We start from the raw sequence: 22,511 nt of genomic DNA, 5'->3' as shown, positions 1-22,511 counted from the left end.
ATAAGGCCATTATACAAATCTGTGGCAAAACTTGCATTTGGAATACTGTGCACTGTCCTGGTTGCCTTAAATAATGTAGTTGGAAGATTCAGGTAAGGTGAATCAGGTGACGACGTCTCCACGCCCTCCCTGGTGTATACAGCAATGTAGAAATCTGATTTGAAACTCGGTGTGAGTGTATGGGAAACAAACTTATTCCATTTTAAGCTGTACATAGCCTAAGGCCCAAAATATGGCTAGTATATAATGCATTTTCAGATCCTGAACATTTTTATTTTCTTGGGGTGGGAAGGAAATGGAACACATAAAATGGGGAAAAAGAAGAATAAGTTTTAAGGCAGCCTTAGAATATAAAGTTCATTATAAGGCATGCACACTTCCAGTACCGAATGCTCATATTTTTGTGTGTCAGACAATGATTTCAAGGACCTTCCATTATAAATATTTCATAATTTATTACTGAAAGTTCTCTATAGTATATCTTCTTTTTTTCTCCGATAGATAGCACCACAATCTATAAATATTTTAGAGGGGGGAAAGAAATTGCATTTTTGGGGGGGGGCGGCGGCGAGGAAATAAAGCCACATATTCAAATTTCAAAACATAATGTATTTGTTCAGCCAGTCAATCATATCCATTCTTGCCTCCTCTATGTAAGGCTGATCTTCAGGCTTCATGTCGTCAGGCTTTAACTGAGCAAAGCCATGTTCTTGTCCAGGATAGACTTTGATTTTAAAGGGCACTCTACAGTATTCTGCCAGTTTTTCCTCCAGCAAAGTGACCTGTAACATACAATCAATTTCATTAGATATCTACGAAAGTTAAAAATCAAAACTTCCAAATTTGCTCCCTTTTAATCTGAATTCCTTCAAGATTTTTCTTTAAATCTAGTGTTGCCATAACTACAGTTAAGCAATATTGAATTCTACCATGCCAGAGTGCAATTATTTTTTAAAAATAAAAATAAAAAAATCCACCATTTTAATGCCAACGCACCCAAAGCCGTTTACAACTTTAATATACTAATTTTAATATACTAATTTGCCCAGGGATGGGGTGGAAGAGGTGGAAGATGGAGACAGTCTCACTGGAGCAGACCTAATGTTGTCTTTGCCTGCCTGCCTGCCTTCCTCTCTTAATTCGTTTCCACCTGTATCAAATATGGTTAGTCTTTCATTCTCTGCCTTGCTCCTTTAACACACCAGTATGCTTCCTTTTCCATTTGTGGCAATGCTTCTTCTTGTCAGAAACAGATGCAAAATAATATTAAATCAGAAAAGTAGTGCACATAGAGGCTGCCTGTCCCTCATTACAGAGGAATTGCAGCTTGTACTCAAGAGGCCATGGCAAGCATCAAGAAAGTTTGAATTGGAAGACAATGGACGCTAAACTGCCAGCTGGAAAGAAGCAGTGGTTGTGGTCCAGCATGGCTGTGGTGGTATTGGGCGGTCTTCCAGCTTTGGCACAGCCACTTCCTCCTCCACTGGCTGAGCTCGCGCCTGGGTGGTTGCAACCAATTGCAGGAGAGCTATAAAAGCAAGCTGTACCCAAGCCTAAGTCTCAGCTGATGTTGGATACACTACACTTTCTGAGGGTAACCGTGCAGAAGACCTTGCTATGGAAGTCTTCAGGTGCCATATTCAGGGCCAGGGAGGAATTTGCCTTCAGACAAATTGGACCTATCTGAGTGTGTTTATTTTTTTTTGCCTGTTGTTGTTGTTTAGTCGTTTAGTCATGTCCGACTCTTTGTGACCCCATGGACCAGAGCACGCCAGGCACTCCTGTCTTCCACTGCCTCCTGCAGTTTGGTCAAACTCATGCTGGTAGCTTCGAGAACACTGTCCAACCATCTCATCCTCTGTCTTCCCCTTCTCCTTGTGCCCTCCATCTTTCCCAACATCAGGGTCTTTTCCAGTGAGCACTCAGGGCTGATTTCCTTGAGAATGGAGAGGTTTGATCTTCTTGCAGTCCATGGGACTCTCAAAAGTCTCCTCCAGCACCATAATTCAAAAGCATCAATTCTTCAGCGATCAGCCTTCTTTATGGTCCAGCTCTCACTTCCATACATCACTATTGGGAAAACCATAGCTTTAACTATACGGACCTTTGTTGGCAAGGTGATGTCTCTGCTTTTTAAGATGCTGTCTAAGTTTGTCATTGCTTTTCTCCCAAGAAGCAATTGCCACATCTTGATTTTTTTTTTTTAAATATTTTTATTAAATTTTCACATTTTATGAAGACAAACATACACACACATAGACAAAGACAACACATATAAAATTTCATAACCTTACTTTCCTAACCCCAGTTCTTGACCTCCCCCCACCCCCCCTTCATACATCCTAGTTCAGTTAAATTAACTCAGCAAATTCATATCTCTCATCCTTTGCATATTATTATTGTATATATATATATATATATATTTTAAAAAAACCATTTACTTGGCCAGATTTTACTTATCCAATTTTCTTATAAATGTTAAAGCCTTTTCTAAGGTCGACTCGAGTTCCTTCCACGAATTTCCCTTTAATCTTAAAAATAGGTCATAGTAATCAAACACAAAAGTCATAAAGATTTAAAAACAAGTTCTCCTCCCCCCCCCCCAGCCCCGGTTTCTGTCCCTTCCAAATGTCCCCACATCCATAACAACAGTTTTTAGCCTGGGTTCCTCACATCTGAGGCCTTTAAGTCCTTGTCAGTCTCTCTTTGCCGATCTTGTTGGTAGCCCTCCTCATTGGTCCTCAGGTTTCGGGGAAGTTCCAGCTCGGTCTCATCAGAATTTCTTCCATCCAAAGTACTTGACACCAGCTGCTGCAGAAGATCAACCAATCCATGCTCAAATAGGAAGCCCCAGTCATATTTCTTATTTCTTTTAAATTCAGATATTCCAGATGTTCCCGGGGCTTCCTCCCTCCTCTTTCGCATCTTTCGCAGATTTGTAGTCCAAGGGTCTTCTTCTTTGTATTCTAACAATGTAGGCTTGTGGTTGGTAGTCTCCATCTGTACTAGCCCTTGCTCACTCTCCCCCTGTTCCAAAGCTATCTCTTCTGATTCAGCTGCAGATTTTTCCCCAGTCAAATCCATTGTACCTTCAGCAGAGTCATTTATTTTAGAGTTCAAGGTTATGAGTTGTTTACTCATGACCGTAGTCTGCTCCTCCAGTTTTCCCACAAGAAAGAACATTCTTTCTAACTCTGCCTGTAATTTTCCATCTGCAGCCATTGCAATGTTTCAATGTTTCCCCTAGGGGGATTCTGGTTACTTAATAGTCTTTTCCAATAGTCCTTTACTTTGTTATTTCCCTACTTTATTTCCAACCACTTTAGTTCAAATGTAACAAATTAAGTCCAAAAAGTGTTAAGTAATAGAGTTTTTAACTTTCGCTGCCCGTTTGACAGCTCCTTTGACAGCTGTCAAACTCCTCATTCCTTTTTCTCCAGCTCACATAAAGGACACCCCCGGGTCTGGGGAGGTTCAAACAAAAACTTCTAAAAATCCACTCTTACTCTCCAGCACACATCTTCTTCTGTCAAGTTCATGCAAATATTATCTTTTACAGAACACCAAAGAAAGAACTCTCCACCTTAGTTCTCCGATCTTTGCATTAAATTTTCTGTAGGCAGGGGGGTGCGGACTTCCCTTTAGCACATCCCCCGATCGTGCCAAATTCAAGGATAAACTTTTTAGAGTCCAAATTCCAATCTACTCACGGATTAATTAAAGTCCGAATTTCAGGGAAGAAAGTCAGCGGTCTCCGGCCATGGCTCGCGGCTTCGCTCCACTGCAGTAGCGGTCTACTCACAGCACCATGCCACTCCCCGTACCCTCTCCGCAGCCTTTAAAAAGGCTCTTCGTGGGTCGGGGGGGCGCTTTAGGTGCCCGCCGAGTCACCAGGTCCGCAGGCTTCCGCGCCTGCGGTTTCTAAGGGTCCCCGCGTCGCCGTCGCGGTGAGACCCGTCTGCAATGGAGCCGATTCCCTCCGGAGCTCGGAGGGAATCCGCCATTACTCGGATCGCGCTAACCCGGAAGTTAGTTGCCGCATCTTGATGGTGGATAAGACACTGAGTTGAATTCTTAGTCTAGGTGGGCGAGGGTGTCCAGAGTCACCCCACCACTCCAAGGAATCAGGGTATCCCATTAAAGGAATCTGGGGGAAGCTGATTTTGTGCAGATGCCCAGACAGGGGCTTATGGGCCATAGCACTCCCAAATGGTAATTTTGGAGGCATCACTCCAATTTGATGTACAGTCCTTAACACGGGTGGTGCTGTGGGGGACGCGGGTGGCGCTGTGGTCTAAACCACAGAGCCTAGGGTTTGCCGATCAGAAGGTCGGCGGTTCGAATTCCCACAATGGGGTGAGCTTCCATTGCTCAGTCCCTGCTCCTGCCAACCTAGCAATTTGAAAGCACGTCAAAGTGCAAGTAGATAAATAGGTACCGCTCCGGCGGGAAGGTAAACGGTGTTTCCGTGCGTTGCTCTGGTTCGCCAGATGCAGCTTAGTCATGCTGGCCACATGACCCGGAAGCTGTCTGTGGATAAACGCCGGCTTCTCGGCCTACAGAGCGAGATGAGCACTGCAACCCCAGAGTCATCTGCGACTGGACCAAACGGTCAGGGGTACCTTTACCTTTTACCTTAACCTTACCAAATAATCTACCAGTAGAAAGGGTTGGTCGATTCAAGATATACACCCGATGTCTGTGCCAAAATATGCTGACACCTGTGATTAATAAAGCCGTAGCCTGTTTAAATCCCAAGCGATTGTTTTGTGTTTATTGTAATGTTACCATGCCTTGGCCCCTCTGCCAGAGACTTCACTGTGCAATAGCTTACCTGATCAGAAGAAATGGTGTGATCTTTTCCACCAAACATGAAAAAGGTAGGATTCAGCAAATTATACCTACTTTCAGAGTCTCTGATGATTCCTAAAGCATATTTAAAGAAAGAGGTTAAATCAAGTAGTATATTCTTCAAGGTCAATAGAGAACAAAGGTTTCTATTTACTTCAGCGGTATGTATCTCTCATCCGTTCTTTCTCATGTTCTCAAGGGCAGCAGTTAAAAAACAATAATGCCCCCTCAGCTTAATTAGCAGTAGTATAGGTAATGATTTATAGCAATCAAATGCCAGGAAAATCCTATATTTTCCTTGTAGGATAATTTTTACTGTTTGATGGCTGAGGTCCCAGATAAGAGGCACACTTGAAAGAAAAAGTTTATTGAGTTAGTGTGTTTAGCGATTAATCACTGTTTGTTGCAAATCAGCAACCCTGGCTCATATGTGATGCTAAACTGAACTTCTGTGAAAGTGAAACTCAACTCAACTGAACTTATGTGGAAGAAAAAAAGAAGAGGTGTTGTGGGCCAAACCCTATGGAACTCCCTGCCACAAGAAGTTAGGGAGGCACATAGGATTGCATCCTTATTCCCCTTGCTGGAACAGTGAGAGAACGAAGCATATGTTGCTGAAATAAATAGCCATCATGAATGCTGCAGCTCATCCTTACACAGACTTAGACTATAAATGTTTCAATGCACAAAAGCATAGGAGCCTGCTCAAGTTTACAAACATTTGTCATTACCATAGAGGGATACCCCAGCTTGAAAATCAGGATTTGTCAACATCAAGTGATGTACAGCCATTCCACCCCAAGAAAATCCAATGACACCGATTTTCATTGCATTGTGCTGCTCCTTAAGATACTTCATGAAAATAGCAGCTGTCCTACAACCATGAACAAAAGGGAACTAAGACATCTACATACAATTGCAATATTATCAAAACTTGCTTTCCCACCTTCACCTGCTGTTAAAAAAGCACTGACCCACTCAGGAAGATGCTGGGTTATCAGAGGGCCACTAAATTATGGGAACTGATCTTAAATGAAACCATTTGCTTTGAATGGCACATGCCCTTTTAAAAGTGTGGGCTTGCCCACAACTGGCGACCAAGAGAGGCACCATGTGGAATTTTATAGAAGTACAAACACAGGAAATAATGCTTAATTTATCTATGAAAATGGATATCTGGTGCTATTCCTTATTTTTTACACACTTGTAAGAGGAACAACTGAACATGGAAGAGTGATAAGGATTGATAATACTAAACTGAATGTCAAAAGAATGTGTAAACCATGAAGGGGAGTTAATAAGTCTGTTAAGGAATAACAGAGGTGGGGCGTGTCGAATTATAGCTATGCGCAGGGTGCTGCTGAAATTTGAGAGCCTCAGGTCTGCCACTGTTTAGCCTAAAATCCTATGCAGACTTTCTTGGATGTAAGTTCCATTGATCTCAACAGGATTGGCTTCTGAATAAGTATGCTTAGGATCATATTGCATAGCTCAATCAATACAGACCCTCCAAGGGATGTCCCTGGTTTAGAGAAGCCTTCCAAGTTTCTGATTTGATCCTGGAATTTCCCACTTTTCCTTAGAATGTCCCTATTTTAATTGGAGAAATATTAGAGGGTATGGCGTTATCCGACTCCTGAGTTGTCTGAAGGCAATCCTGTATAGGGAAGTTTTTTTAAATGTTTTATTGTGCTTTTATATATGCTGGAAGCTGCCCAGAGTGGCTGGGGCAACCCAGTAAGATGTGTGGGGTATTAATAGTTAAATTATCATTCTGGAATGGGACATCCCTATTTTCATTGGAGAAATGTTGGAGGGTATGTCAATGCCCCTCCCAAAATTCAACTCTCCTGTCGATGCTGAATTAACCTTATGTTGTCCCCTTAGCTACATCGATTAGTTATAGCTTTGGAATAAATGTTAGTCTTACTTGTCCACCTTTGTGGGATCTCGGTGCTTTAACCAGTCCGCAAAATTCTGCCAACGATCAGTAGTTTTCCATGGTTCTTTTCCCAGGAAGAAATCTGGGCATATGGTTCTGTATGGAATAGCAGACAGATGTTACCCATAACCTGTTCAGCCTTTTAAAAAAATATGTCATTTTAAGTCTGCGCATAGAGATATTGCAGCATGCAGGAAAGTATTACCCTTATCTCCCCAGTGACAATCTTTGCAAAAACTCCCTCCCTGTGTGCTGTGATTGGCAATAATGACATCATTTTCATCGACACCACCTCAGATCATTGTGGCATCCAGCCAACATTCATCCAATGTACAGCAGTTAAGAATTCACATATTAAAGGCATTTATTTTCATTAAGTTGTTTAAACCTAGAGTGTTTGTGCTTCAAATTCTTATTCTAGATCATTACACAATTGGTGTGTGACTTGCACTTGCAACAGTTCCAGATCCAGGAAAGGAAGAGGCAGTGTCACAGTTCAATGACACATTCCAGCAAGGCAAAAGGACTCAATGAAAAGACAGGACAGAAAGCTTTTGGCCTAGGGAGGGTGTCTGGTCTAGGGAGTGTCCCAAGGGATGGGCAAAATAATAATAATACCCCAATCCTGCGTGCACTGTCTGTAGGCAGGTCCACTCTGAGACCCAGAGAGGCCTGGGCCACTTCTACCTTTTGAGGCCCATAGTCAAAATAATAATTCAAAAAATGACAACACAAAAACAAAATAAGGCACTGAAAAAGGAGTGGTTCATATATATTATCAGTTGATTTGTGGCATAAGAGCAGATACATTTTTATTAATGCAGTGTAACCTCGGTTGTCGAACGTAATCCGTTCCAGAGCACTGTTCAACTTCCAAAACGTTTGACAGCTGAGTTGCAATTGCCAGTCGGCAAACTCCTTTTAAAAAATGGAGAAATACACCTCGGAAGTTGTTTGACTTCCTAGGCGTGTTCGAAAACGGAAAGCATTCACTTCCGGGTTGTCAGCATTCAGGTTCTGAATTGTTCGGCTTCCGAAGTGCGCAACAACCAAGGTTCCACTGTATAAACGAACATTTAACATTCTTCAATATGACACCACACCATCTGTATCAATTAAGAAATTTGCACTTCTAAGCTGAGGTGTGTTGCGTGTTGCTCCATTGCACATAAAAACAAGTTGTGAAATTTGCCGAATGCCAAAAAATGAGGGTCCTGTTGATAAGGCCCTCCTGAGTCACCCTTTGATTCGTCTGTTGCTAAACCCTTCATATCTAGACTCTGCAGCTAACTCAGTGCTTTGCTATATGTTTAGCATGGATATTAGTAGTCTAGTAGTTATTGGGGGACGCAGGTGGCGCTGTGGGTTAAAGCCTCAGCGCCTAGGGCTTGCCGATCGAAAGGTCGGCGGTTCGAATCCCTGCGGCAGGGTGCGCTCCCGCTGCTCGGTCCCAGCGCCTGCCAACCTAGCAGCTCGAAAGCACCTCCGGGTGCAAGTAGATAAATAGGGACCGCTTACCAGCGGGAAGGTAAACGGCGTTTCTGTGTGCGGCTCTGGCTCTGGCTCTGGCCAGAGCAGCGATGTTATGCTGGCCATGTGACCCGGAAGTGTCTCCGGACAGCGCTGGCCCCTGCCCTCTTAAGTGAGATGGGCGCACAACCCCAGAGTCTGTCAAGACTGGCCCGTACGGACAGGGGTACCTTTACCTTTACCTAGTTATTGGGGGAAACATCCTCAGTGGGAACCCTTCACCCAGAAGAGCATATAAACAGAGAGCTCCCTCATAGTATCTTTGAACTTTTTGCATACCCTGTGCTAGGTGAAAACAGTGTTGTGGTGGTGTTTGAAGTGGACCTTTGCTGGTCAAGGCCCCCAGCAAAGCCCAGCTTCACCACCAACCGGAACTCACTTTCTCTGAGGAAGGGACAGGATTATGCAGCACTGCTATGAAAAGCCCTGCTGAACCCTGATGTAAACAAAAATCTGCCCTTTTCCCTTACGGGGTATCCAAGAGCCCATATAGAGTCCTTACATAGGTTCCCTATTGGTAGGAGAAAATAACAGAGGCCAACCAGAGAATATTGAGAAGCAAAGCAGCTAGTAAGCCTGTTGCAACAGGGTCATCACCACATCGCAGGAGGGAGGTGGAACCCCGAACAATGGCGCACAAGGCCTTATATATATAGACATTTTAAATTCCCTGCCCCGGAGCTCAAGACCACCCCTCCATACATCATACATACATCACAGAAGGGGTGTAACCTAAGACCCCCCCCATATACATCATACCTACATCACAGAAAAGGCGGTCTAAAACAGAAATTTGAATGTTGTTTTTCTCCTGTCACTGTTTATCTCCTGTCTGGCAGGTTACTTGATTGGATTGCCTGGGAAGCCTGGCTAGTCTTTTGTAATGATAAATACTTAGTTCCTGGGCCAGGCCACAGGCTCACACCCTATTCATATCTTAAGGTAAAGGTAAAGGTACCCCTGCCCGTACGGGCCAGTCTTGACAGACTCTGGGGTTGTGCGCCCATCTCACTTAAGAGGCCAGGGGCCAGTGCTGTCCGGAGACACTTCTGGGTCACGTGGCCAGCGTGACAAAGCTGCATCTGGCGAGCCAGAGCCGCACACGGAAACGCCGTTTACCTTCCCGCTGGTAAGTGGTCCCTATTTATCTACTTGCACCCAGAGGTGCTTTCGAACTGCTAGGTTGGCAGGCGCTGGGACCGAGCAGCGGGAGCACACCCCGCCGCAGGGATTCGAACCGCCGACCTTTCGATCGGCAAGCCCTAGGCGCTGAGGCTTTAACCCACAGCGCCACCTGCGTCCCTTATTCATATCTTAAATGTGCCCTTAAGACAGGAATGTGCCCTTAAGACAAGATTTGTGAGGAAAGAGACAATGAGGAGGTTTCCCACTTTGATCTTGCAGAAAAAAACATTTGCTCAGTTTAGGAATCAAAATGGTTTCAGGTCGGTCTTCCTGTGCTGATCGATGTACGTGCTTGGTTGGTACACTTATGAACATTACCATATATCAAGACCACAAAATTCCTATCTCAACCCATCAAATTCTTTATTTGTAAGCCATTTTATTTCCAGATCCACTGTGAACTTAAGATAAAACAATGCATTAAGTGCCCCCATTTCAGGTAATTTTTCTTAATGTACGTTTTTTAATTAGACTAATGCCTTTCAGGAAGACATTCAGACAAGAGGTGACAAATAACTTTTCTGTATGAAAATCACAAGCCAGGTCAAATTTATGGCCTCGCAACCATAACATAGAGATTGAGGAAGGTTAAAAAGAACCAGTTGCTCACATGTATCCTCTAGCTGCGAGGATATCAGCAACGTATCTGGTATCTGGGAATTGCCATCCATATATGTCGTGAATCACAATCACAGCTTTGTCCGTGTTGGAAGGAGGTTGGCAAACATATGCTTTGATGTTATCAACTTGCACGTCTTGGCCACGCCCCGTGTAAGTGCTTCTTCTTCCAACATCATATTGGAAAGGTAAATCCTGACTAGTCATTACAGAAAACTGAAATGTAAACAAAATGTAATTAGTCAAATATAAGCAAAAAGTAGCTATTGTTAAAAAAATGAAAATGACCCACACGGAGCAACAGAAATGAGCAAATCGGAACAAAAGCAATTGAAATAGCTCAACACAAGTGGTTCCCCCAAATTCAGCTGAAACTGCGACTTATACTGGCTTCTCCAGTCTAACTACCATATTTACTCGAATGTAACGCACACCCTTTTTGGCCAAATTGCTTCATAAAATTAGAGTGCTCATTAGATTTGATGACACATTTACATTCGCCAGCAAATACATTTTTGGTTTCAGTGTTTTGAGGTGCCCATTAGATTTGATGACGCGTTCAGTTCACGTAAATATGGTATTATTTTTATTTATTTTTTGCTGGCCAGGTTTATTTATTATTATTTTTAAAATAATATTTATTAAAGTTTTAAATGTTACAAAAAGAGGTAACTCCAAATTAAACAAAAATTGTCAACACATAATAGAATTTTTTTATATAAAAAACAGATAAACAGAAAAATAGAAACAATTAAAAAACACAACGAACCTTCCCATAACTTATCTTTCATTTGCTTGTTTCCTTGACCTCCTCGCACCTCCCTTTTTTGTATTCTAGTTTGGTTAGCTATTTCAGCAAATCCTTTCCATCTTTCCCAATTTTTATCCTATAATTTATCTTAATATAATGTAACTTTACCTTTCCTCCTTTCATTCATTAACAATCTATTTTTACTTAATCCTTTATAATATTTCTGCTAAAGCCACATAACTTCATTCCAGCCTCCTTCTAACATTCCTTAATTTTACAATGTTTCTGTAGATAAACTTTAAATTTCTTCCAATCTTCTTCCACCGACTCTTCTCCCTGGTCTCGGATTCTGCCAGTCATTTCCGCCAGTTCCATGAAGTAAATATGGTATTATTTAACCTCCTGAATAGAACCCCTCACAGCACAAATGCAGCAGGTGTCGTCAGTGTTTTTCTTTCTAGAAAAATAGGTTCCAGTACTCACCAGGAAGTTGTCACAGTAAGTGCCACACTTTTTAACAACAACAAAAAGAGGTGCTGGTACTGAGTATCCTTGAGTACCTGCTGAGAGGGGAAAAAAACACTGGGTGTTTTCTCAAGCACATCTGATGCAACTAATCAAGGGCTTCATTAGATTGGAAAAAAAGAAGAAAGCACAATATGGGAAACAGAAGTAAGTTCAGACCAAAGTGCCAAGGACAAATTTAAAGGGACACCTTGAATACTGTGCCAGCAGCAACTCATGTAAAAGTAAAAAATGAGGAAGGGGGTTGTTTTTTAAAGCCTCCTTCTTTCAGCATAGTTCTATACACACACCAATATTAAAACAAAGATTACTAGTAGTTGTAGTGATTGTGAAAATTGATGAAAGTAAGTTCCAGCGTCTTTGAAGTATATAAACTGGGAACAGACAGAATGAATAACAGAATAATAAATAATAATAATAAAAAAAAATTATTTATACCCTGCCCTTCCTGGTTTAAAAACTGGGCTCAGGGCGGCTAAAAGCAAATATAAAACATTGATTAAAATGTGACTTAAAAACAGCATAAAACAGCATAAAATGAATCATCAATATCAATAAAATTCAGGAGTCTTTTTTTTTGGGGGGGGGAACACCCAGTCAGTAGACATCAAATGATCACCAGGGCTAACTAACCAAGATGGTCCTACTGGGGCCAGCAAGGAGACCAGGGAGGAATTTAAATGTGTGGTTCCAAGAAAGGGTTTCTTCATAGAAGAGGAAAGGGAAAAGGGAATAGAGGATCAGGCTAATTCAAATTGAAGGCCAGGCGGAATAGCTCTGTCTTACAGGCCCTGCGGAGGGAGATCAAGTCCTGCAGAAAACTGTAGTTTAAAATCGACATGCCAACCAGAGGGCATGTTGAGTGGGTGGCCAGAGCACAAGGTACATCAAAGCAGCAATGCTTGAAAAAACATTGCACTTTAATAAGACTGAAAGGCGGGGTCCCACTTCAAAGGCAGTTGAGTGCTATTAAGCAAATGATGAAAACTTGGTAATTGTCAATTCAGCTGCCTCCAGACAGCAGGCCTGATGTAAGAGACCTTAGTGAAAAAGTTGTTGTAATCTGCGCTAATAGTAATTTGAACACTGAATACCTTGGAATTCATACAAATTGCTGACTAGGAATACGGGGCAAGGCATATATCTGCAATTAAGAGAGGCATATGCTGGAAGCAGGCCTGTCCATACATCATTGTTGATGGCTAGTTGCTACATTCTTGCAGTTAATTGTTTTTGCAATCGTAATAGTTGCCATTGGAAGCAGCTTGTTGTTGTTGTTATTAAATTATTCAAATTATTTACCCGCAGGTCTTAGGGTGGTTCACAACATAAAAGCATAATGCAAAATACAGAATACAGTGGTACCTCAGAATGCGAACGGGATCCATTCCAGAGCCCCGTTCGCATCCTGAACAGAACGTAAGATGTGACTGTGTGTGCGCAGGTCGCGTTTCGCCGCTTCTGCGCATGCGCGTGACGTGATTTTGACTGTCTGCACATGCGTGAGCGGTGAAACCCGGAAGTAACGCACTCCGTTACTTCCGGGTCGCAGTGGAGCGGAACCCGAAAATACTTATCCTGAAGCGTATTGATCCCGAGGTATGACTGTACATAAGATAAACAAAAACAAGAACCCTCAATAATCCCCCACTCCACAACACATTTTAAAAGGGCATTAGATGTCAATTAGCCAAAGGTTAGGGAAAGGGAACCCTGACCATTAAGTCCAGTCGCGGATGACTCTGGGGTTGTGGAGCTCATCTCACATTACTGGCTGAGGGAGCTGACGTTTGTCCGCAGACAGCTTCCGGGTCATGTGGCCAGCATGACTAAGCCGCTTCTGGTGAACCAGAGCAGTGCACGGAAACGCCATTTACCTTCCCGCCGGAGTGGTACCTATTTATCTACTTGCACTTTGACATGGTTCCAAACTGCTAGGTTGGTAGGAGCAGGGACTGAGCAACAGTCGAACCCCCGACCTTCTGATCGACAAGACCTAGGCTCTGTGGCTTAGATCACAGCGCCAGCTGCGTCCACAATCAGCCAAAGACATGGTTAAAGAGGAACATTTTTGCCTGGCGCCTAAAGATGTATAATGAAGGCATTAGGCGAACCTCCCTGGGGAGATATTCCACAGACAGGGAGCCACTGTGGAGAAGACCCATTCTCATGTTGCTACGCTATGGACCCCTCATGGAGGAGGCAAACAAAGAAGGACCTCAGAAGATGATATGATGGTCTGGGTAGGTTCACATGGAGAGAAGCAGTCCTTGAGGTATTGCGATCCTAACTTCTTTATGGCTTTATAGGTCAAAACCAGTTCTTTGAATTGGGCCCGGAAACTAATTGGTAGCCAGTGCAGTGTATGAACAACAGCACTGTGAATAAGTGGAGACGGGCATCAATATGTTAACTAAGAAAATTAATCAGCAAAAACTGAGTAAACAAAAGTCATGCAGAAGATTGTCTTCTACCTGCCTTTGCTGGATTCATGTATTTGATGTACTTTCGAATGCTACAAATGGACATGGTAGATTCCTATGTGTACACATTCTGTGTAATTCTTTCCCATCAAAATTAATGTGGAAATACGTTTATTAGTCATAAATGTCATTTAAATACTGTATAATGTCAAATGCACAGAAGCAAGTCAATGCAAGCATCTGCAATCATTTTATAAAAATCAGATTAACAACCATCTAATTTCGGGAATGGTCCCAATAAATGGCTGCTCAACCTTTAAATCGTAGAGAAAACTAAGACTAAAGTAAAGCCACTCAATAGTTGGGCCATGTTTTGAGACAGAGGAGAGTAGAATTCGGACACTTATAATTCAATATCTAATAAATGTCGTGACCCACAACTACATTCTGCAGAGCAAATGCAGCAACAATGAACGTAGTTTCTGTAGATAAAACAAAAATGCCACTTTGAACGTTCCACAAGGGAAGTTGCAATAAATGTATATAGGGTATATGGTGAATGAATGCATAACAACTGAACACTTACTGTGCTAAAAATAGATGGTGCCACATCTTGTGATCACAAACCCTCCAAGTGTCCCTATTTTCCAGGGACAGCCCCAGATTTACAGAAGCTGTCCTGGTTTCCAATTTGATCCCAGAATGTCCCACTTTTCCTTAGGACATCCCTATTTTAATTGGAGAAATGTGGGAGGGTATGGAGTTATGCCACCCACGAGCCAATGAGATAAATAACTCTACAACCTTTAGAAGACATCTGAAGGCAGCCCTGTATAGGGAAGGTTTTTTTTTAATGTTTAGTGTTTCATTATGTTTTTATATATGTTGGGAGCCACTCAGAGTGGCTGGAGCAACCCAATCAGATGGTTGGGGAGGCTCAGCCAGATGGGCAGGGTATAAATTATTATTATTATTATTATTGACGTTCCTGGTTTTATCAGAGAAATGTTGGAGGGTGTGTTTATGCAGGGTGGGGCTTACATTGGCACCCCAATATTTAATTCTAGTTGGCATCCCTGTGGCCTGGAAATGCTCTTATATAATGGCAAGTCCCTGATTCATCAAAACAAGATTGCTAGTGCAATCATTTCCTCCACCATTTCCTCTTCCAGGATTTCCTCGTTCTCACAGCCAACTAGCTTTGATGTGGTCTGCACTAAAGACCAAGCAGCTGGCGAGTTCAACAATTTCAGCAGAATCCTGTTTAGCCAGTGGGGCATTTGCATGAATCTTGCGTTGCCACCCTCATGGCAACCCTCAGTGTAGATGGAACTGGAAGCACCAAGTGTTCCTCCTCATTATTCCCAGAACCTTCCATCAGCAATTATTTGCCAGCAATGTTTGTCCTTCCCACCTACATGTCATGCTGGAGAACAAGGGTGGCAAATGTCTGTATTTTGGGGAGCGGCTCTGAACTGAAATTCAAAATGCCAGCATGAGGAAGAAGAAAATTCAGAACTGGGAAATTTATATGGACTTTTGTTGCTATGCTGTTTCTCGATACACATTCTTTTATTGCTGCTTGGTTTATTATTTTATGTGTGCTTTATTGGGCTCCTTCGGGGGAAAGGATGGGATGGAATTTGAATTAAGAATTGCAGCAGTAATAATTCCGAGCTGCCAGCTACTCATGCCTGGCACATTGTGCTGGTTTACAAGAGATGGGTGAAATAACTTAAGTCCAGTGCTAGAGGACAACTTTGATTTAGGACAAGATTGGCTTGGACCACAAGGTCTTGTGCCATTCCGTAGTGTCATCTGACCTTCTGTATGTGTTTAGTCTTAGGGCAGAAGGTCAGGTGAATGCACAGAAGTCAGGCGTGGGTCCAGCTGGTTGAGCTGACCCCCCTGCACATTTTTATTCTTCCTGGCATGTCTACCAGCTCCACCTGGTATGCAGATTGAGATCCTACCTGCCCACAGACTGTCTCGCCAGAGTGGTGCATGCTCTAGTTATCTCCCGCTTGCACAACTGCAATGTGCTCTACGTGGGGCTACCTTTGAAAGTGACCCAGAAACTACAACTAATCCAGAATGCGGCAGCTAGACTGGTGACTGGGAGCGGCCGCTGGGACCATAAAACACTGGTCCTGAAAGACTTTCATTGGCTCCCAGTACATTTCTGAGCACAATTCAAAGTGTTGGTGTTAACCTTTAAAGTCCTAAACGGCCTCAGCCCAGAATACCTGAAGGAACGTCTCTACCTCCATCGTTCAGCCCGGACAATGAGGTCCAGCTCTGAGGGCCTTCTGGTGATTCCCTCACTGCGAGGAGTGAGGTTACAGGGAACCAGACAGAGGGCCTTTTCGGTAGTGGTGCTCACCCTGTGGAACACCCTCCCATCAGATGTCAAGGAAATAAACAACTACTTGACTTTTAGAAAACACCTGAAGGCAGCCCTGTTTAGGGAAGTTTTTGATGTTTGATGTTTTATTGTGTTTCAGTCTTATTGTGTTTTCAATATTCTATTGGGAGCCACCCAGAGTGGCTGGGGAAACCCAGCTAGATGGGTGGGGCATTAATAATAATAATAATAATAATAATAATAATAATAATAGTAATACCATATAATATCTGAAAGGCCTCCAAATTTATCATAAATAAATTAACCAAAAAATAATAATACCCTAGTGAGGTTCACATATTGTGTTACTAAAAGCAATTTAATTAACTATAGCACACAGCATGCTTGTACAATAAAGCGACTGCACTTAAAGAAACATTTAAATTGTGGGTCATATGTATGAAGCAAGGGTGAAGAGAAAGAAAGATCTAAACCACCCAAATAGACTTCTATACGGTTGGAGGATGGATGGCGGCTAATGGATTGAGATTGAATCCTGACAAGACAGAAGTACAGTTTTTGGGGGACAGGGGGCAGGCTGGTGTGGAGGACTCCCTGGTCCTGAATAGGGTAACTGTGCCCCTGAAGGACCAGGTGCGCAGCCTGGGAGTCATTTTGGACTCACAGCTGTCCATGGAGGCGCAGGTCAATTCTGTATCCAGGGCAGCTGTCTACCAACTCCACTTGGTACGCAGGCTGAGACCCTACCTGCCCGCAGACTGTCTCGCCAGAGTGGTGCATGCTCTAGTTATCTCCCGCTTGGACTACTGCAATGCGCTCTACGTGGGGCTACCTTTGAAGGTGACTCGGAAACTACAACTAATCCAGAATGCGGCAGCTAGACTGGTGACTGGGGGTGGCCGCCGAGACCACATAACACCGGTCTTGAAAGACCTACATTGGCTCCCAGTACGTTTCCGAGCACAATTCAAAGTGCTGGTGTTGACCTTTAAAGCCCTAAACGGCCTCGGCCCAGTATACCTGAAGGAGCGTCTCCACCCCCATTGTTCTGCCCGGACGCTGAGGTCCAGCGCCGAGGGCCTTCTGGCGGTTCCTTCATTGCGAGAAGCAAAGCTACAGGGAACCAGGCAGAGGGCCTTCTCGGTCGTGGCGCCTGCCCTGTGGAACGCCCTCCCATCAGATGTCAAAGCGATAAATAACTACCTGACATTCAGAAGACATCTTAAGGCAGCCCTGTTCAGGGAAGTTTTTAATCTGTGATATTTTAGTGTATTTTTGGTTTTTATGGAAGCCGCCCAGAGTGGCTGGAGAAACCCAGCCAGATGGGCGGGGTACAAATAATAAATTCTTCTTCTTCTTCTTCTTCTTCTTCTTCTTCTTCTTCTTCTTCTTCTTCTTCTATACAACCAAATTAGACTCAGAGACCTTAGTGCATTTTTCCAAAAGGAATTAAAAGCACATCTAAGTAATACAGTAGCCTGCCAGGCTTTCCTCGGGAAGTCTATTCCATAGTCAGTGTCATCACTGAGAAAAGTTGTTAGCCAGTGAAAATATTGAAAAGGGGAGTCTCTGCAATTAGGGCAGTGCACGAGAGGAGTTTGGAATATTCAAGAAATTTGGTTGGGAAAAGCCCAGTTCCTAATTAGTTCCATTGCACCCTGACTCATTTCAGCTATTCATTGATACCAGGCTACAGATGAGCAGTTTTGGTTTCTCTCAATTTTCCCAATTAGTTCTCCACAATCTTATATCAGGAAGTCATATTGAAACTCAGTCAGCATCTTCCAGCAAATCTCTCCCAATGTATGCAGTTTTGCCTAATATATTTATCATTTATTTCTAAACCGCTTTACTATTCCAATGCTTAATAACCAATGCTCAGCTTGTACTATATAAAAACAATATATACACATTTTTGCCAAATATTTTCCTTGAATATAATGCATTTTTTTTATGTTGAATAATATTTTATGCCCACTTTGCTGCAGTATATGCATTTTTGTACACATTGCTTGGCCACAGAACTGCATGGCAAAATTCAGAAAAGTGTGAATTTCGAAGGATGTCTGGGTTTCAGTTCTCATATTGTTTTGGAAAGAGCAAATTAGGGAGCTTTGCTTTCAAGTGAACTGAACCAAATTCCTCCCCTGTCCCTACATCTGACATCATAACTACACAGCGTATGCACATTAATGATTAAATCCAATTATCCCTGCATGGTGGACAAATATTTTCATGCCCATTTAAAGGGAAATGGACCAAAGAGTAGCAGATGATAATAGCTGTGTGATCCATATTTGAATCAACCTAGCTTGGGGCTATTCCAGCCTTTCCTTAAGCTTTTTTGTATTTATTCGGCTAGTCAAACTCTTTGCTGCCTCTTCCCTTTGTACTTCTATGCTTTTAGATGCTTTGAGTTCCCTCTAGTGGAAGAAAAAATGGGATAAAGGTATCTAGAACAAATAAGCACACAACCAGCGGGTATTTAAACAGTGCTTTCAGGTATAAGCATCACCACAATTTGAACCAATTTCTTGTTGCTCTCTCCTGATTGACTCCAGCAAACAATATGCTATCTTCTTTCCTACACCGGTTACAGTGCAAACTTCTTTATGTGTCTTCTCCGCAGAAGTTTGTTTCACTGAGTACACTGCAGCTTCTCTCCGGTAAATATTAATGGGATTGCAGCCTCAAACTGAAAAAGTCAGCTGTGTGAATTTCCTTTCCCCATTGATCACAACTCAATGATATTTTCATTTATGAGCTTTATGATGTTCTTTTGCAGCGCATTTTCAGAACCTTTTTTTAATAGCTGTGTAGATCTAGCCTGTGTAGATCTAGCCTAGACCTAGTCATGCTGGCCACATGACCCAGAAGCTGTACGCCGGCTCCCTCGGCCAATAAAGCGAGATGAGCACCACAACCCCAGAGTCGGCCACGACTGGACCTAATGGTCAGGGGTCCCTTTATCTTTACCTTTTTTAGCCTTAGTATCCTTTAGCTGGGGTACTATTAGCATTAATTTTTACATACAAAATCGCCTCTCACCCCCGCAACAGTCACTCTAAGAGACTGATAATGGGCTGTGTGTCTGCACACTCCATCCACACCCCTCCCTTTGTGCACCTGGCTTCAGCACTTACGTTATACAGTCACAGAATCATAGAGTTGCAGTGTTGAAAGGGTCATTTAGTCCAATACAGGAATCTTTTACCCAACATGGGGCCCCAACCCACCAGTGATGTAGCGTGGGTTGCTGGAGCCCAGGTCGTGGAGGGCCATGCCGGCGGGCAGGCGGGCTGGCTTGCTTCCTTGCCGCAGTTCTGGCCTCACTGAGGGAGCCTGTCATGGGGGCACCTGATTACCCCCTCTGAATTCTGTGCCCAGGGCCATGGCCCTCCTGCCACCCACTATGCCTCTGAAACGCATGACTCTTATTAAGAGTCTCATGCTCTACCAACTGAGCAATCAGCCAGTTGTGAGCTATTAAGCCATATTTGCCTGTAATGTCCAAACTAATAAACTTGGAGGCAAAACCAGAAATGCTTGTGCTGACAGAGCAATCTGCTATGTGCCACGTTGAATTCCTCTGTGTGGTTCAGCAAACCACAGAACTGTTCTATTATGGTGCATGAGTGAAGCGAGCACAGGTCGCAATGTTCCCTCTTGGTCTAATAAATTATGATTCATTAGTCCGATATTGCTGCATTTGAACTGGGCCACAATTGCTTAGTCAAGGTCAAAATACACTGAGTGACCCTGGGCGATTTGCCACCTCCCACATTAGCCTGTCTCACAGGCTTTATTGTGAGGGTGAAATTGAAGAGGGGCCTTGAGCACCCTGAAGAAAGGGAAGGGGAGAAAAATCTGTATAGTAACAGTAGCCACCCTGTGAATTTGGTAGCCAAGCAGATGTTTGAACATACATTTCTGAAACTCAAACATATTCAGATACTGTACAAAGGTAAAGGGACCCCTGACCGTTAGGTCCAGTCGTGACTGACTCTGGGGTTGCAGTGCTCATCTCACTTTATTGGCCGAGGGAGCCTGCGTACAGCTTCAAGGTCATGTGGCCAGCATGACTAAGCCGCTTCTGGTGGACCAGAGCAGCACACAGAAACGCCGTTTACCTTCCCGCCGGAGCGGTACCTATTGATCTACTTGCACTTTGACGTGCTTTCGAACAGCTACGTTGGCAGGAGCAGGGACTGAGCAACAGGAGCTCACACCGTCACAGGGATTCGAACCGCTGACCTTCTGATCGGCAAGTCCTAGGCTCTGTGGTTTAACCCACAGCACCACCCGCATCCCTCATTCAGATACTGTACACCCTGGCAATGTATTTTACATGTACTTGGGATAATTGTAGATGGGCTTAATTTGCAGATGGGTTGTTGTTTTTTTATTTATCAAATTCCCTATGGAAAGGGTAAATCCAGATTAAAATCCAGATACAGCTATTTTGGTGTGTACATGAGGATCACCATTTGCACAATAAACATCTATCTGAAAGCATGCCCTATCTTGAGTCCCTCTCTTGATATTTGCACAGGTATCCTGCTAATTTCAGTAGGAAATCTTCTATGATTTGGTGGCAGCAATTCAAAAATGTTCTCCATACAAAACAGATAGAATGTGAGTAACACTAGCTGAAGATTGTCTTAAGCACTTCAAAGAATATTAGTCATAATAATCATTCCTTTATTTCTTTTTATAGAATACAGTATAGAACTCTTTGTGGGAGGACTCAAAAATAAAAAAGGATTCTTTTCATTTCCTACTATGTAATATATAAAATCTAGCATCTTAATCCCTTGCAAAATATGTTCCAGTAATTTAAGTAACAACACATTAGCATTTATATAGCTCTTCTGGGTGTTCAGAGCACATACATTATTGTGTAAAAACAATAGCAACCATGTAAAGTTGATTATTATTGTTATCCCCTGACCGCAAGTGGGCTGGGTGGGTGTTAGGCTAAGAGAGAATGGTCTGCTACGGTCGTGTAATGAGTTTGAAGCAGAGGTAAGATCTGAAGCCAAGAGTTCCTGATGGGTAGCTTACACTCAAAGCCACTAAAATACACCACCATTATTTGTAACACCTGTCACTGCTTGAATCTCCATTTCTCCCCCCTTTGCTCCACGGTTTTATAGAACTTCAGCTGTCCTAACCTCAGGATAGGGTAGGAGGCATTATTGCCCTACCTGAACATACCTGGATTGGAGGGGTTGTAATCTAAACCCAAGGAAGATTCCTTTGGCGATGAGGAGAAACTTGCAGGTTGTCCGGCTGATGTAAGAAAAGAAAAAATGCAGCACCAGTAACAGTTCTATAGCTGCTGCTCAGATTCTATTCCAGTGCTGTGTTCCTTTCCGATGTTATGGGAGATATGAAGTTAGGAGAAGAAGGTGGAGGCTGCTTTGAAGATAAATGCCTAATCCAGAAAGACAGGAAAGGGGAAGGGACGTGGATTCAAAGAGACAGGCTTCTCTTGTTCCCCAAGGCTGATTTTTAGAGTTGTTTCTTTTGGCGGGGTGGGGGTAACAACTGAAGAACAGAGAGAAGCTGCTAAGGAGAAGGCACTATGCAATTTCCTCGCAACCAGCTGTCTAGGTTTCTGTTTAAGCTAAGAAAGGACAACCCCCTGGCAAGATCTCTGGCTCTGAACATATAATTTAGATTTCTCCATGTATATTTGCCGCTTCTTCCTGTGGCTACTGTAGAAGAAACTTAATACGTGGCAAAAGTGTAGAGAGTTGCTGTTGTTGTTTAGTTGTTTAGTCGTGTCTGACTCTTCGTGACCCCATGGACCAGAGCACGCCAGGCACTCCTGTCTTCCACTGCCTCCTGCAGTTTGGTCAAACACGTTCTGGTAGCTTCGAGAACACTATCCAACCATCTCGTCCTCTGTCGTCCCCTTCTCCTTGTGCCCTCCATCTTTCCCAACATCAGGGTCTTTTCCAGGGAGTCTTCTCTTCTCATGAGGTGGCCAAAGTATTGGAGTCTCAGCTTCAGGATCTGATCTTCCAGTGAGCACTCAGGGCTGATTTCCTTGAAATGGAGAGGTTTGATCTTCTTGCAGTCCATGGGACTCTCAAGAGTCTCCTCCAGCACCATAATTCAAAAGCATCAATTCTTCGGCGATCAGCCTTCTTTATGGTCCAGTTTCAGCGATCAGCCGAGATGGCCAATTTTAAGGCTTTTTGCAGGAAGGGGGGGGGGTGGCTCTAGGAAAGGGATGTGCTATGTGTCCCCTTCCCAATATTCTCTGCTACAAATTTGAGGATCAGGATTTTACAGTTGTGGGACGCTGCTGTA

At 43.3% G+C, this 22,511-nt stretch overlaps 1 protein-coding gene across 3 annotated transcripts; it reads right to left on the bottom strand.

Annotated features, from left to right (window-relative positions):
* Window positions 1-251: 251 nt before the first annotated feature.
* On the bottom strand, window positions 252-21,755 carry LOC307220258 (carboxymethylenebutenolidase homolog). 3 transcript variants are annotated; one of them, XM_079984018.1, is made up of 7 exons: window positions 21,408-21,753; window positions 11,361-11,440; window positions 10,119-10,342; window positions 6,782-6,889; window positions 5,583-5,725; window positions 4,835-4,926; window positions 252-782 (listed from the first exon to the last, which is right to left on the bottom strand). In XM_079984018.1, the coding sequence occupies exons 3-7, from the start codon at window positions 10,331-10,333 to the stop codon at window positions 597-599; spliced, it is 744 nt and encodes a 247-aa protein (XP_079840144.1). In that variant the 5' UTR covers window positions 10,334-10,342; window positions 11,361-11,440; window positions 21,408-21,753; the 3' UTR covers window positions 252-596. The 3 variants fall into 3 exon arrangements, with proteins under 3 accessions (XP_079840144.1, XP_079840145.1, XP_079840146.1); XM_079984019.1 differs by having other exon boundaries at window positions 11,361-11,437; XM_079984020.1 differs by lacking the exon at window positions 11,361-11,440 and having other exon boundaries at window positions 21,408-21,755.
* Window positions 21,756-22,511: the final 756 nt, after the last annotated feature.

The sequence above is a fragment of the Podarcis cretensis genome (genome assembly GCF_951804945.1).
Source record: "Podarcis cretensis genome assembly, chromosome: 7".
NCBI classification, from domain to species: domain Eukaryota; kingdom Metazoa; phylum Chordata; class Lepidosauria; order Squamata; family Lacertidae; genus Podarcis; species Podarcis cretensis.
Note: the sequence above shows the minus strand (reverse complement) of the source record. Positions and strands in the feature narration are given on the sequence as shown.